At 48.2% G+C, this 14,432-nt stretch overlaps 1 protein-coding gene across 1 annotated transcript in view; it reads left to right on the top strand.

The window, feature by feature from the left end:
* The window catches only part of SLC16A2 (solute carrier family 16 member 2), a 109,040-nt gene that overhangs the window by 77,941 nt on the left and 16,667 nt on the right, over positions 1 to 14,432 (top strand). The window contains exon 2 of the mRNA XM_054039395.1: positions 2,515 to 2,659. Within this exon, the coding sequence (XP_053895370.1) occupies positions 2,515 to 2,659 (145 nt within the window). The remainder of the gene's footprint in view (positions 1 to 2,514; positions 2,660 to 14,432) is intronic.

The raw sequence follows: 14,432 nt of genomic DNA, 5'->3' as shown, positions 1-14,432 counted from the left end.
GGAAATTCAGCTACATCAATTTACACCAGCTGAAGAGCTGGCCTGTTGTCTTTAATTACATAATTGTACATTGTATTGTCTCTTCCCCCGCCCCCCCAGGACCCTGTCTCATTCATTATACAGGTTGGCTAATGAATGAGGCGGGGGTTGGTGTAGAGACTACTGGAAAGGAGACCACATGGTCAGCAATTAAAAGTACAATTTGTTAGGTCTGTTTTGAACAGCTGTTTAGCTCATTGCACACCATCTGACCTGAATGTTGAGGTGCCGCAGAAAGAATAACATGTGATTATGTAAATAAAGACTCTCATAGTTCATATTCATAAGGTGTCCTAAATTAAAATTATTTTGCTCTTTTTGAGTGCTTTATTTCGCAGCCTTGTTGTTGTTTTATGGACTAAGACAGGGGTCGGCAACGTTCGGCACGCGGCTCGCCAGGGTAAGCACCTTGGCGGGCCGGGCCAGTTTTATTTACCTGCTGACACGGCAGGTTCGGCCGATCGCGGCCCCCACTGGCCGCGGTTTGCCGTCCCGGGCCAATGGGGGCGGCGGGAAGCAGCGCGAGCGAACGATGTGCTGTCTGCGGTTTCTCGCTGCCCCCATTGGCCCGGGACAGCGAACCGCAGCCAGTGGGGGCCGTGATCGGCCGAACCTGCCGCGTCAGCAGGTAAATAAAACTGGCCCGGCCCACCAGGATGCTTACCCTGGCGAGCCGTGTGCCGAACGTTGCCAACCCCTGGACTAAGACATGTGATACCAACCTGACTGTGACTAATTTTGTATCCCATTATACTACTTTTGATAGGTAATTCTATAAATAAGAGCAGCCGTCTGCGTTTACACTACCTAGAATAAAATGCCAACTGCTTTCAATCCTTATGCATAAGCTAATCATCAGCTGAGGTCCAGAAGAAACTCCCCTCCCCCGTTACAATCCGACCAAGGATTGTAAATATTATACAGTTTTGTGCATTATCCAGTGGCTGTTGATTTGTGCCAGAGTGGCAGTTTCTATATTCTCTTCCTTCTTTCCTCAGAACTCTGTGCTCCAGACAGGAGACCTTTTCATGTAAGGGTTAATGTATTCTGCAGTGTATTTCTTGTGTGGTTCTCCTCACCATTTGTGGATGGAGGATTTTTTTTGAATATGTTACCTTTCTATATCTTCTCTTTTAAGGAAAGAATGGGTTTAAAGAGACCTTTAAAGACATCAAGCCCGACAGGCCCAAAATCTTTTTCAGCAGCAAAACCTTTTTAAAAAAAAAAAATAGTAGTTTCCTCCAAATTTGTGTAAGGAAAGATGGAAAAGAATGTGAGGCAGTGTTAAATCCATCATGGTCTGGTCCAAAGTGTATTGAAGTCACTGGAAAAACGCCCATTGACTCCAGTGGGCTTTAGATCATACCCCTGACAAAAGTCTTTCCTATGAAATCGGGGGCGTTGGGTTTGTTTTGTGATAATGGTCACGCATCTAATGTGGTTTTGTGCAGGTACTGTATATTGCCGTGTTCAAAACAAGGTGCATTCCTTGGAACAAAACACTGGCAAGAGATTTGTCAGTGAGCACAGCCCCAGACCGTGTGTGCTCTGTTTTATTATTCTTGGACCAAGCCAACATCTCTTGGTGGGGCTCAGATCTTGTTCTCTTAAGTTTTGCCATTTTTCTGTTTTTTGTTTCTGGGTGATGTGTAATTTGAGTGTCATTTAATTATTTACGAGCTTATGTTGTTTAGAAAATTGATGTTTGCTGCAATTAATATCTCTCAGTTGTTTTATGTAGGGTACATATTGTTGCTGGAGTAGGAAAGAACATTGCAATGAAAAGCCACCCGCAATGACGTCAGAAAACCCTTATGTCCTGCAGGGAAGTTTAGAAATCTCTGGCCCTTTAGGAAAATGAGTATTGATGGATAGTAATTGTAGCTAAAATATAGGGCTGAAAGCATTCAGGAAGGTTCCTAGGAGTTGAGGGTGCTTAGTACCTCAGGATATCAAGCCCATAAGTGTCCGAGACTAGGAAGATCTCATGTTCTTTCCTGGGTCTACATGTTTTTCTTACCAGTCCAGAATATCTTACGGACAGAAATCATAGCAGTGGAGACCTCAGTATGCTGACTATAGGACAAGCTAGATAAATGGAACAGAATCTGGGTTGCCTTACTAGAATACATAAACCCAGCAGAGGTGGATATAGCATAAACCTAGGCACACTTCCCTCACACAAACACCTACTTGTTCTGTCCACACAATAGGTACAATGAGGTCCGTGACAGTGCAAAGTTCTGTACATGCCAGGCTAGCATGCCTCAGCTATGGCCAGAAGGGACCGTGTCTCTTGAGAGAGTAGTGCAAGGATTGGCTGGCTGTGCAATGGAGATGGGACACTCTACTGAGACTACCAATAAAATCCTTTCCCCCACCACCACCATCGTCATCTGCTTTGGTCTCTCTTTCATTGGCATATTGTTTCCATAGCAGTTGCTGATCTTCACCTCCCTTTGTTTCTCTCCCTAGCGCTGGTTGGAGCCCTGGCCATGGGGATGATTTTCTTCTGCTCGCCTATTGTGAGTATCTTCACTGACCGGATTGGCTGCAGGACGACAGCAGCCTCGGGGGCAGCCATCGCTTTTATTGGACTCCTTTCCAGCTCTTTTACAAAGTAAGGCTGAAACTTGCTTGAGGTGGCATGTAACTTTCTGGCAAGCTTTTGTTTTTGACAAATCCGGTGCTAGTTTATTGCTGCCTTTTGGCAAGGTCAGGTGTAGTGGAAGAGGGCACTCTCCCTGCGCTTGCCACAGCCTGCCTACATACAATGAGTTGCTGTTCAAATTTCATCCCCCTTCCTGAAGTTTTTCTTTATCTTTGTCTTAAGGAGACACACCTTATCCTGAATTTCTTTAGAACTTGGCCGTGCCCAGGGTTTCTCCCTGCAGATCTGCTCCTACATCTCTCCTCTATCAGAGTTCTCAGCCTTTTATGCTCCTGAATTGGAATTTGAGACCTTCTGGTCTGATTTGCAGAGTGTCAGCAGAACAGCTTTGCACCTCCATACACGGTGATAGAACCAGAGGTACTGTCACAATCAGTTTAAAGGGGACCCAGTCAGATTCAAAATCATATTTTAAAAAAATTGATCTTAGATACTAGAAGTGAATTAACGTTTAAAATAAAACCTGACCCAAGTATGGCTGAAGTAAATAGCTTCCAGTGGAGCATAATAAACTGGGGATGTATAGAGACTGAAGCCTGTCTTTTTATCACCTGTCACAATGGAATCACAAACTTAATTTGCATGGGTTTTTTGGCTATCTGCAGTAGAAGGAAAATCAGGAATGTAAATGTGTTTTGAAGCAGAACATATTAGTCCGTTGGAATGTCTTTGTGTCTGCAACATGCTGCTTTAAAAAATACAGTAGTGTTATTAATTTTTTCGGCGCTTTTTAACTTCTGTGGGTTTCTGTCAGGACACAATTTCATTAACATTATAAAAATGTTTAGCAGGCTTTGATGGTACATTATACTGCTTCAACATCACAGATTTTCAGTTTGTTTGTGTGTGAGAGAGAAATTGATTATATATGAAAACAAACCCATTTGAAAATTGTTTAGTTTTAATTAAAACACTCCCCGTAACTGTTTAAAACCATACTTCTGTGAAAGGAGGTGACTTGGCTGCAGCATTCCATTTCACCACTCCCCAAGTGGGAACCCTTGACAGGAGGGGGCAATGAAGATAGCTGAGTGTCAGAGCAGCTGCATTTATGCCCAACTCTTCAGTCTCCTTTCTGCTTTGGCCTGGGAAAGGGCCCCAGTGGTCTCCCCAAGGAGACCCTTGAAACAGACATTTTAAAAAGAGGAGAGAGCTCTCCATGGGAAATTATGCCCCACAATCTAAGTACATCAAGGTGCTGTTCAGCTAGACATTGAATGTATAAGTGGAGGCGTGCATTGCTGGCTTCCTAAACGGCACCAGACGATGGAGTCGAGGCACCACATGTTGTCAAAAGTTCAGTGGCTGGTTGGTCCTAGATCAGTGCATTGAGGAATTTTGGCCTGAATTTTACCCATTTGTGATATTCCCCAAATCCTGCCCATAACTTGGTTTTCTACTAGCATGCTCCTGTATGTGCATGTACCCTCTACTGTGTGGAATCGGAACTGCTTCTTAGTGTGTCATAGAGCCTGTTCTAATAGAGGCCTTGTTAGGGTGACCAGACGTCCCGATTTTATCAGGACAGTCCCGATTTTAGGGGACTTGTCCCGCGTCCCGACCTTACATCGGTCGGGACGCACTTTGTCCTGATATTGGGGGACCGTGGCAACCTGGTACTGCCGGCACCGCTCACCTCTTCTTCCGGGCCCTGGGGCAGCGCAGCTGTGTTTCCGCCGGCCGGCAGGCACCTGCAAAGTGCTGCAGCCCCACTCCCCAGGCACGCACAGAGGCAGGGGCGAGGCTTGTAGGCACCGGCAGCGCCTTCCCCCCCCCCTGCCCCTGCCAACCCGACCCGCATGCGAGCTACGTGGACAGGAGCCAGAGGGACGCTCCCTCCTCCCCCTGCCGCCAGCCCTGTGAACATGGCTGCAGCACGGCTGCGCTTCTCCCTCCTGCTCCTCGCCCTAGTTGCCCTGCTCCTGCCTGCGCAGTGGCCCCTCTGCTTGGCCACCAAGCACCTGGACTGGCACTTCGCCGAGCGCAAGTGCTGCACCGACCCGGAGTGCAGCAGTAAGTGGGTGCAGGACGCTGGGGTCCCCGGACAGGACCTGCCTGCTGGATGCTGAGGCTAGCTCTGCGGGGGTGGGCTGTGCCAGGCAGGCTCTGGGAGGGAGGGAGGGCGGGGGGTCCGATGCCGCTCTGGGTAGCCCGTGCGGGGCGGGGTGATGATGCTGCAGCAGCAGCCCACAGAGGGCGAGGGACGGGAGACCCATGGGGAGGCCAGGGTGGAGGCAGTGCTCTCAGGGTCGGCCCTTGGGCAGGGCCATGGGGCCGCACCTGTGGGCACCGCGCACGTGGGCCATGATACGGCCGTGAACCAGACCCTTCTTCAGCCCTTTAAAGGGCCAGTAGCCCGGCGTCCCATCGGGCGGGTTCTCCCATGCGTGCTGGCCCAGCCTCAGTGCGGGGTGTGAGGGGAGGCGTGTGTTTGGCCTTCGGCTCCCCACCCCCATCTGCAGCGTTGGTACGTTCTGAGCGGAGCGGGAGGGGACGAGTGGCAGTTGGCCGAGAATGGGCGGCGGGAGGGGGCCGGGGGACGTGGCCTGAGCGCACTCTCTGGCGCTGGGTGGTGGGGGTGGGGTCCAGGCACGTGCGGGGGAGGGGCCGCCCAGGGCCCCACCACAAAGTGCGGTCAGTGTGCGCGAGGCAGCAGTTGGGGGGGCTTGCTCCTTTTTTTTGCTCTGGCTTTTTTTTTTTTGGCTGCGCTCCCCCCGCCCCCGGTGTCCCGATATTTCACTTCTGTCATCTGGTCACCCAAGCCTTGTCTACGCTGGCAAGTTTCTGCGCAGTAAAGCAGCTTTGAGCGCTGTAACTCCCGAGGTGTACACACTGCCAAGCCACTTAGTGCGCAGAAATTGCGCAGTTGCAGAGCTGTGTTTAAATAAATAAAAAACCCACCTCGACAACTTTTTGCTCCGGGGCTACAGCACCACGGTGCCAGTGTAGAGACCCTGGTCGATTACAGCACTGCAGTTGGCCTCCGGGAGGTGTCCCACAATGCCTGTTCTCACCTCTCTGGTCATCGGTTTGAACTCTACAGCCCTGCCCTCAGGTGACCAGTCATGAGCCCCACTCCTTAAATTCCTTGGGAATTTTGAAAGTCCCCTTCCTGTTTGCTCGGTGACTCGTGCAGAGGTCTCAGCGCATTTTTCCAAGTGACCATGTCTGCTCCACGCACCAGGCAATCCCCCACTTGGAAAAATGCCGAGCTGCTGGACCTCATCAGCATTTGGGGAGAGGAGGCTGTCCAGTTCCAGCTGCGCTCTCGCCATAGGAATCATGATACCTACGGACAGATTTCACGATGCATGACAGAAAGGGGCCATGACCGGGACACACTGCAATGCAGGGTCAAAGTGAAGGAGCTGTGAAACACCTACCACAAGGCACAGGACGCAAACTACCCCTCCAGTGCTGCGCCCACAAGCTGCCGGTTCTACAAAGAGTTGGACATGATACTTGGTGGTGACCCCACCTCCACTGCGAAGGCCATTGTGGATACTTCAGTGGCTTGCATGTCAGTCGAGAGTGGACTGAGTCAGGAGGAGGAAAACTTGAACGAGGATGTGGAGGGGGACCCAGAGGCAGAGGACGACTCGGAGATCAGAGATGCATGCAGCCAGGATCTCTCCTCTACTCCGGAGGAGGCTAGCCAGTCACAGCGGTCAGAGCTTGGCGAAGCACAAATGGGAGAGGAGGCCCTTGGTAAGTGGCTTTGATTTGGGGAAACGCTGAAGCGAGTTGTTGGGAGCAGGAGGGTTGCAGAAAGCAGGCTTGTGTCTGTATGATGCGCGTACCACCACATGCCTAGTCTGAGCGGCGGAACAGGCTGTTGATTGACTCCCTCACTTCATGGAAATCTGCCTCAGATCTCCACTAAACTTTCATAGAGATACTGGGCAATCGCTGCCGCGCGTTCTTTGGCAGAGCTGCTTTGTTTCTTCCCCATTAAGGGTATCTTTCCCATGCTACCCTGCCGTCACTGGAGGGGGGATCATTACTGCACACAGGCGAGCCGCATAAGGGCCAGGGTAGAAGCTGCAGTCTTGGAGAAGACCCTCCTTTGATTCCCTGCTCACCCTCAGCAGCGGAATATCTTCCATGTTGAACGCAGCCTATGGAAAATGTAGGGACAGTAATGATTATAAGGCCTACAGTGCTGGCTCTCCCCAAGAGCCATGTGCCCAGTGTACAGTACGGTCCTGGAACACTGATTTCCCCTGCCCCCGTGGTTACTCACCATTTTGGGGGTCTTGTGGCTCATGTGTGCTTGCCTGGGGTCAGCCAGTTAGTGACAGGTATGTGAATACTAGCTGTGTTTTTAAATCACTGAATCTGTGGTCTGTGTGTTGCAAACAATACTGCTTCTGTAAAATGTAGCATTTTGGCTTCACAGATACGGCCTGGGGAGCCCAGCCTCCCTCTTTATTGCTGGCTGAATGGCTGCGCAAAATTAGAAAGAAGCCACAAAAAAATAAAGAAAGGAGTTTCTGCGTGAAGTCACAATGCACTCTGTGGCTGAAAAACAAGAACTGAAGAAGTGGTGATACAGCGAGAAAAGGGACCTAAAGGAGACTGTGGTGTGCCAGAACAAAGCCACGGAGCGGCTCTTAAATGTTATGGAGCACTAAGTGGACACGCTCCAGGCGCTACTAGCATTGCAAACCGAACAGCTCCGCGCCTGCCCTCCCCTGCAGCCGCTGTCACAAACTCTTTCCCATGCACCCCCCAAACACCGCCAACACACTTTTATCATCCTCCTGACTCCAGTCTGTACTCTCTGCATTCCACTCCTGCCCTGTCACAGTCCAGTCCTGCAGACTCCCAGTACCCACTGCACTCAACACCCATCGCTCTGCAGTTTAGCCCTGCTGAAGAATAGTACCCGCTGCACTGTACTCCAAAGGACAAGGTTGCATATGATACCTGGACATACACAAATCTTTAACCACCCTGGGACCCTCCCTTCCCCCATCCCCGACAGTGCTGATGTGTTTTTTTGTTTGTCTCTCCCCTCCGGTTGTTGTTTTTTAATAAAAGAATTGTTTTGATTTGAAAGCAATCTTTATTCCATTAATTGAAAGCAAACAGAACCCTGTAAAGCAAGAGGCAATTTTCTTAAACCTTCACAGTGTATCATCTGCATCAATAACAGTCACCTGCTAGCATTACAAGCACTGCACCCCCAAGCATAGCAACAAATATTAGTGGCTTTCAGCTTCAAATTGCTGCCTCAAGGCATTCCTGATCTTTATGGCCCTGTGCTGTGCCCCTCTAATAGCCCTGGCCTCTGTTCAAATTCAGCCTCCAGGCGCGGAGCCTCAACGGTCCAGCCCTGAGTGAAGCTTTCACCCTTCCCGTCACAAATTATGGAGTGTACAGCATGCGGCTATAAGCATAGGAATATTGTTGTTGGCCAGGTCCAGTCTCCCATATAGGCAGCGCCAGCGGGCCTTTAAACAGCCAAAAGCACACTCAGCAGTCATTCTGCACTTGCTCAGCCTGTTGTTGAACCGCTTCTTCCTACTGTCAAGGTTCCCCCTGTATGGCTTCATAAGCCACGGCATTAAGGGGTATGCAGGGTCTCCCACGATCACAATGGGCATTCTGACTTCCCCTATGGTGATCATCTGGTCCGTGAAGAAAGTCCCTGCTTGCAGCTTCCTCAACAGACCAGTGTTCTGAAAGATCCATGCGTCATGCACCTTTCCAGACCAGCCTGCGTTAATGTCTTTGAAATGCCCACAGTGATCCACAAGCACCTGGAGAACCATAGAGAAATACCCCTTCCGATTAAGGTACTCGGTAGCTAGGTGGTCTGGTGCCAGAATTGGAATATGCATGCCATCTGTCACCCCTCTGCAGTTAGGGAAGCCCATTTATGCAAAGCTATCCACAAAGTCCCGCACGTTGCCCAGAGTCACGGTCTTTTGGACCAGGATGCGATTAATGGCCCTGCACACTTCCATCAACACGAATCCAACGGTCGACTTTCCCACTCCAAACTGGTTAGCAACTGATCAGTAGCAGTCTGGAGTAGCCAGCTTCCACAGTGCAATCACCACACACTTCAACAACAACAACAGGACAGTTCTCATTCTCGTGTCCTTACGCTGCAGGGCTGGGGCGAGCTCATCAAACAGTCCCATGTATGTGGCTTTCCTCATCCGAAAGCTCTGCAGCCGCTGCTTGTAATCCCAGATGTGCATGACGATGTGATCCCACCACTCAGTGCTTGTTTCCCGAGCCCAGAAGTGGCGTTCCACTGTGGTCAGCACCCCCGTGAATGCCACAAGCAATCTCGTGTCGTAGCTACTACGCATAGCAAGATCAATGTTGAACTCCTCTTGCCTTTGTAGTTTAAGGAATAACTCCACTGCCACTCGTGACGTGTTAGTGAGAGCGAGCAGTATATTGATCAACAGTGTGGGATCCATTCCTGCAGACCAAAGATGCAGAGCGTGCAGTACACAAACCATTGAAAGATGGCGCCAAATGCGGATGGAAGGGGATTGCTGGGATGCGAAGAAATGCATCACGGAGCATTGGGACAGGACCCAGGATGCCCCGTCACCCCCTCCGCCTCCCCACAACTCTTAGTGGCAGAAGAGAAAGAGGTGCTCTGTGGGATAGCTGCCCAGAGTGCACCACCCCAAATACCGATGCAAGTGCAGCAAGTGTGAACACACCATTGCACAGGCAGCTGATCTTGTGAACACACAACAGCGGTTTCCCTTCAGCATTCTCTGAGCAATGATGTAACTGCCGGCGATGTAACTCTGTCAGTGTAGACATACCCAGAGATTCTCTCTGGGAACATAAGCACCTTTGCTACCCAAAACTACCTTGTGGTGGCAAAGCTAGAACTCGGGTCCTCCTGCTCTAAAAGGATGAGCTGCTGCCTCTTGATATGGAAAAAACTGAAAGACCAGCCTACAGGAAATGTTGTATTCTATTTATTTATATTCTGGTGTGTGTATGTGTACACTATTTCCAGTGTAATGTCTTCCATGTCTTGTGTTGCACCCTACACCAAGGGAGCCCTCCCCCCGCACCCCATGATCTCACTTCATGTTTAAAAAAATTTTCAAATAAAACTATGCTATTTGAGAAGAGAGCCTGATAAATCCTATGCGGAATGCTGTATATGAATTCATGGCAGTGGAATAAATAGAACTGAAGTGCGGTTGTGGATTGCTTCAGAGAGATACAGCATTTTACCCCATCATTTCTTTTCCTCCCAAGTACTTCTACAAAAGTTTCAGATTTTTTTTCCTTCGCCGATAAAATGTTCGTACAAAGCAAAGTAACTCTTCAGACTAGGCCGCTTTTAGTTTGGGGTTTTTAAAGAAAAACAGAGATTCTTTCCATTAGGAGCACTTCAAAGGTGAAATGCGTATTTCCTGCTTTCTTAGTGGTGGTTTAAATTCCTTCAAATATCTTGTAAGGATAAAATCAAAGCCTTCTACAGCTGTGTCGCAGGGAGGGGGGCCCTTTTTATTGGACTGCCTTAGGCAAAGTCTAACAGAAGTCAGGGGAAGAGTGGTGAAGTTTAGCAGTTTCCATGTGCTCCATCAGGTTTGTAAAGTCCACTTCTGAAATTTGGAACTTCCAGCTTCCTCCCATAACAAGGGGATTTTTTTAAATATAGCCACACCACACAGTTTCAGGTGACATATGTTGTAGATTATATGCACATATTGCAGTTACTACACTGAAACAGACCAATGGTCAGTCTGCTGTAGAATCACAGAAACTGGAAACAGTAAAGAGCTGCTAGACCATCTGCCTATCAGTGCAGAATTGTTCCCTATTGTGCTTTGTCCAGGCCAGTTTTAAATGCCCCAAAAAATGGGGGCGGGAGGGGGCTTCCATCACTCTCTATGGCAATGTCTTTGACTGTGGGCAGTGTCCTATGTTAGTTCAGAGAAAGGTGTTTAAAAACGCTGCAGTACTAGGGTGGTTTTCACTTTGTTTTGGTACTCACAGCAGAGAGGAGAATCAGGATTGAGTTGATTTTATAAATCCGACCCAAACCTCCCCTTTTTGCAGATCTTTGTTTTCTGCATTGAAAGAGACACCCACTCCTCTTTCCCCGTAGCAGCCCTAGGGAATGAATGTACCAGTCACTTGCTATCACACCTCCTTGCTGAACAAGCCGAAATGTTACTGGGATGAGTTTTAATTCTGTGATGTGTTTCTCGGGCTGTACAAGAGGGAAGGAGGGAGGACAGTCCTCACAGTCAGATGGTAAAGAGGGGACAGGCAGATGGATAGGATCAAAGAGCAATTGACTCAAACCTTGGTCCATCCCTCGAACCAGAACTTATTAACATTTAGGGAACATTGTGTTCCCTTTTTTTTTTCCTCCTCCCCCATTTCCATGGGCCTCTGCATTTTCTGGTTCCCACTAGTGAAATATCAGTGCTGAGATAAGAGTTTCAACATTAGGGATGGGCCTGAACTAGCATCCCAATTCTGAACACCTATGAACGTGGTAGCGGTTCACCATCTGGATCCAAAATTTCCATATGCCCTACCTGGGCTGATCTAAAATGCCAGATCCAAACATCCCTGAATTTTAAGGTGTTTGAAATCCTAGTCCCTAATTTTGCAGTCTATTTCTGTCCGGGGCCACATAGTCATGAAATATTGGGAGTTCTACATGAAAACTGTTAAATAAACAGTGATTTCAAAGAAAAGCTTTGGGAGGTTGCCTTAATTGTCAGGGTTTTTCTTCCCTGTTCTAGCCCAGTAGCTGGTATACATTGTGGCAGTAATAGTAGTGGAGACTTTCAATTTTGGCTTTCAACAAGCATTGTTGCACTATTAATTAGTGGGAGGCTGCTGCAGCTCTAATGGGCTCTCAAGACGAGATAAACATCGGCTGTGTTTAATCTTCTTTTTATTCAATCTTAGCTGGATTTTGTTAAGCAAAGGCAGGAAACAATAGAATCAGAAACATTTAATATTCCAGTCGGGCTTTTCCCTTCCATAGATCAGGCCTCACCTAGAAACCCTTCTCTCCCTAACTTCTGCCCTTCTGTGGGCTGTTTGGTTTGGAGGTGTTCTGGAAGGGACAGATTTCCCTAGAGAGAGCGACACCCTTTTTCTACCCAGCTTGTACCCCTTGTCTTCCCCTTAGGCCTACATTTCAGTGATCTTCCTTGAACAGAGGATGGGTTATCATTGCTCCTATATCAGCCGGCAGGATCTCTGCTGCTGGGCCATGTGAACTGCTCTTTCCCCACGGCTGAGCAGCCTACATAGTACCATTGCATTGCTGTGAGCCCAGGGAATGAGCAATCAACCTTCGAATCAGACCCAGATGTGTTAGCGTGGGAGCACTTTATTCCCACCAGGGTCACCAATCTCTCCCTTCTCATCCCCTCCCTCCACTACCCAGTATGTGCATTGTGAAATAATCATGCGATGTCTGCATCAAAGTCTTTCATGTCAAATTGTTTCTCCTTCACCAGTGTGTTTTAGAAATGGAGTTTTTGCCCTGTGCTGTTACTGTTTCCTTTCATCATAAATATTGATAACCCAGTGAGGGATTAAATCACGGTTGACGGTCTTTATTTTAGAGGATGTTTTTTGGGGCTTTTTTTTTTTTTTTTTTTACTGTTGCTATGGTAACTCCAGAGCATTTTCTTTCATGCTTCCAATTTTTTTGTCAAGAAATCTTCTTTTCTCTTGCTTTCTGTGGTTGCTGCTTTTCTTTCTAAAATGTTTTCTTGTTGAGCAGTTAGGCAGGTTTCTGCTACAGGGAGAATGCAAGCATCACATGTTGTCATTGAGCGGATTCTCCTCTTAATATCATTTTCCCTTTAGTGCTTTCCATCCCAAAGGACCCCAGAAGCACAGACTGTCTGTACCTGCCAAGAACCACCTGCAGAGCCAGACGCTTCTCTGCAGGAATAGAAACAGTCTTTGGCACCAAAATCCCAGGCCTCTACCACATGGGCTAAAGGAGAGCTTGTTCAGTTGGGAGTTGTAAGTCTGGGGCAGCCAGTAGAGAGCGAGGTTATTGTAAATACTAAGCTGATGAAATATACCCCACTTCTAAAATGCAGCCACCTCTGAAGAGGACAGCAGCCAGCTCACAGCAAGGAGTTGAAAAGGAAAGTCCTGGACAAGCCTCTGCTCTTACAAATCAGTCTACAGGATATTTTAACACCTATGCAGAGCAGACAGGATCTGTGGTTTTAACCTCTCCACTCCTTCCAAACATGAAACTTGCTCCAGAGCTAGAAACCATTTTATCTCAGCTAAGGCTGCTAGCAGTGGATAATTTGGGGTTATGAAAGTGGTGGGGAAACCAGATGTCCTCCTAATGTCTGTATTCCACTTTAAATGGCTCAATCCCAGACTGCAGCGGCATTTGTGTGTTTTGTCAGAGCTTTGTCCCTGAAGCAGTTGTGCGAAGGGTAAGGGAATGGCTATGAAATTATTACTCATCAGTGCACCCTACTTCTGAGGTTTCTCTGATGTGGTTTGGTTTTGGAGGAGCTTGAAATTTGGCTTTTGTGAACGGTGGTTTGTCTTTGAGTAAGTTAATGTAGCAATTACGTCTTGCTGCACTAGCCGAGGAGACTGATTTGTAATGGAATTAATGATATACTTGTAAATATTTTCTGATTTCCCGTTGCTCTGTTTCTTCTGAGCAGGAATCTCCTCCCCTGCTTTATTACTAGCAATTGGAGATCTAAAAAATTTAATAAACTTTCATCCCAAAGGACTAGACACATGGTCTATAGGGCAATCATTTCACTCCCTACTAACATGCAGTCATCTCTGGAGTGGGTTACAGCAGCTGCTTAATAGCGCACAATAAAACTTCAGGGTAGAATTGAAGAAAACAATACCAGTTGAAATTACCAGAGGATTATAGAGCACAGAACTGGAATTTGGGCAGCAATGCTCATGTTCTCTTCTTGAAGCCAGAGGTTCTTTTAACCATTAGCCGTCAGGGCCTCCTGTTTTTAAATTGGGACTGGTTGAAAATTTTCAGTTGGAACTGGGTCTTCTTATGGAAAACTGAATCTTTGGCTAAATTTAAATTTTTTGCAAAAAGTTTCTTCTTTCCGTGGAAAAAAAAATTTTTTTTTTTTTTAAATCAAAAAACCAGATGCCTGAAAATCACAATATTCCAATTCAGATATGCTGCCATAGTGCCTCGTGGGAGTTGAAGTTCAGTTGCTTCATGGGACCATTCTCCTCCGAAGCCAGACTTCATCTCCCATGAGCAGGGGCGGCTCTATGTATTTCGCCACCCCAAGCACGGCAGTCAGGCAGCCTTCGGCGGCATGCCTGCGGGAAGTCCTCTGGTAACACGGATTTGGTAGCATGCCTGCAGGAGGTCCGCCAGTCCCGCGCCTTCGACATACCCGCCGCCGAATTGCCGCCGAAACCGCGGGACCGGCGGACCTCCCGCAGGCACGCTGCCGAAAGCAGCCTGACTGCCGCCCTCACGGCGACCGGCAGCCCACCCCCTGCAGCTTGCCACCCCAGGCACGCACTTGCTGCGCTGGTGCCTGGAGCCGCCCCTGCCCATGAGATGTAATGGGCCATCTGTAAAATGGAGATAAACCTTGCTTTGTCTATCTAGGTTATAAACTCTTCAGGGCAGCAACTGTCTGTTCCTATGTATCTGTACAGTGCCCAGCACAAAATAGGATCTGACCTTAACTAGAGACTCTAGGCTCTATTGGAAGAT

The sequence above is a fragment of the Malaclemys terrapin genome, chromosome 9 (assembly GCF_027887155.1).
Source record: "Malaclemys terrapin pileata isolate rMalTer1 chromosome 9, rMalTer1.hap1, whole genome shotgun sequence".
Taxonomy (NCBI): domain Eukaryota; kingdom Metazoa; phylum Chordata; order Testudines; family Emydidae; genus Malaclemys; species Malaclemys terrapin.
This window is presented reverse-complemented; position numbering and strand designations above follow the sequence as displayed.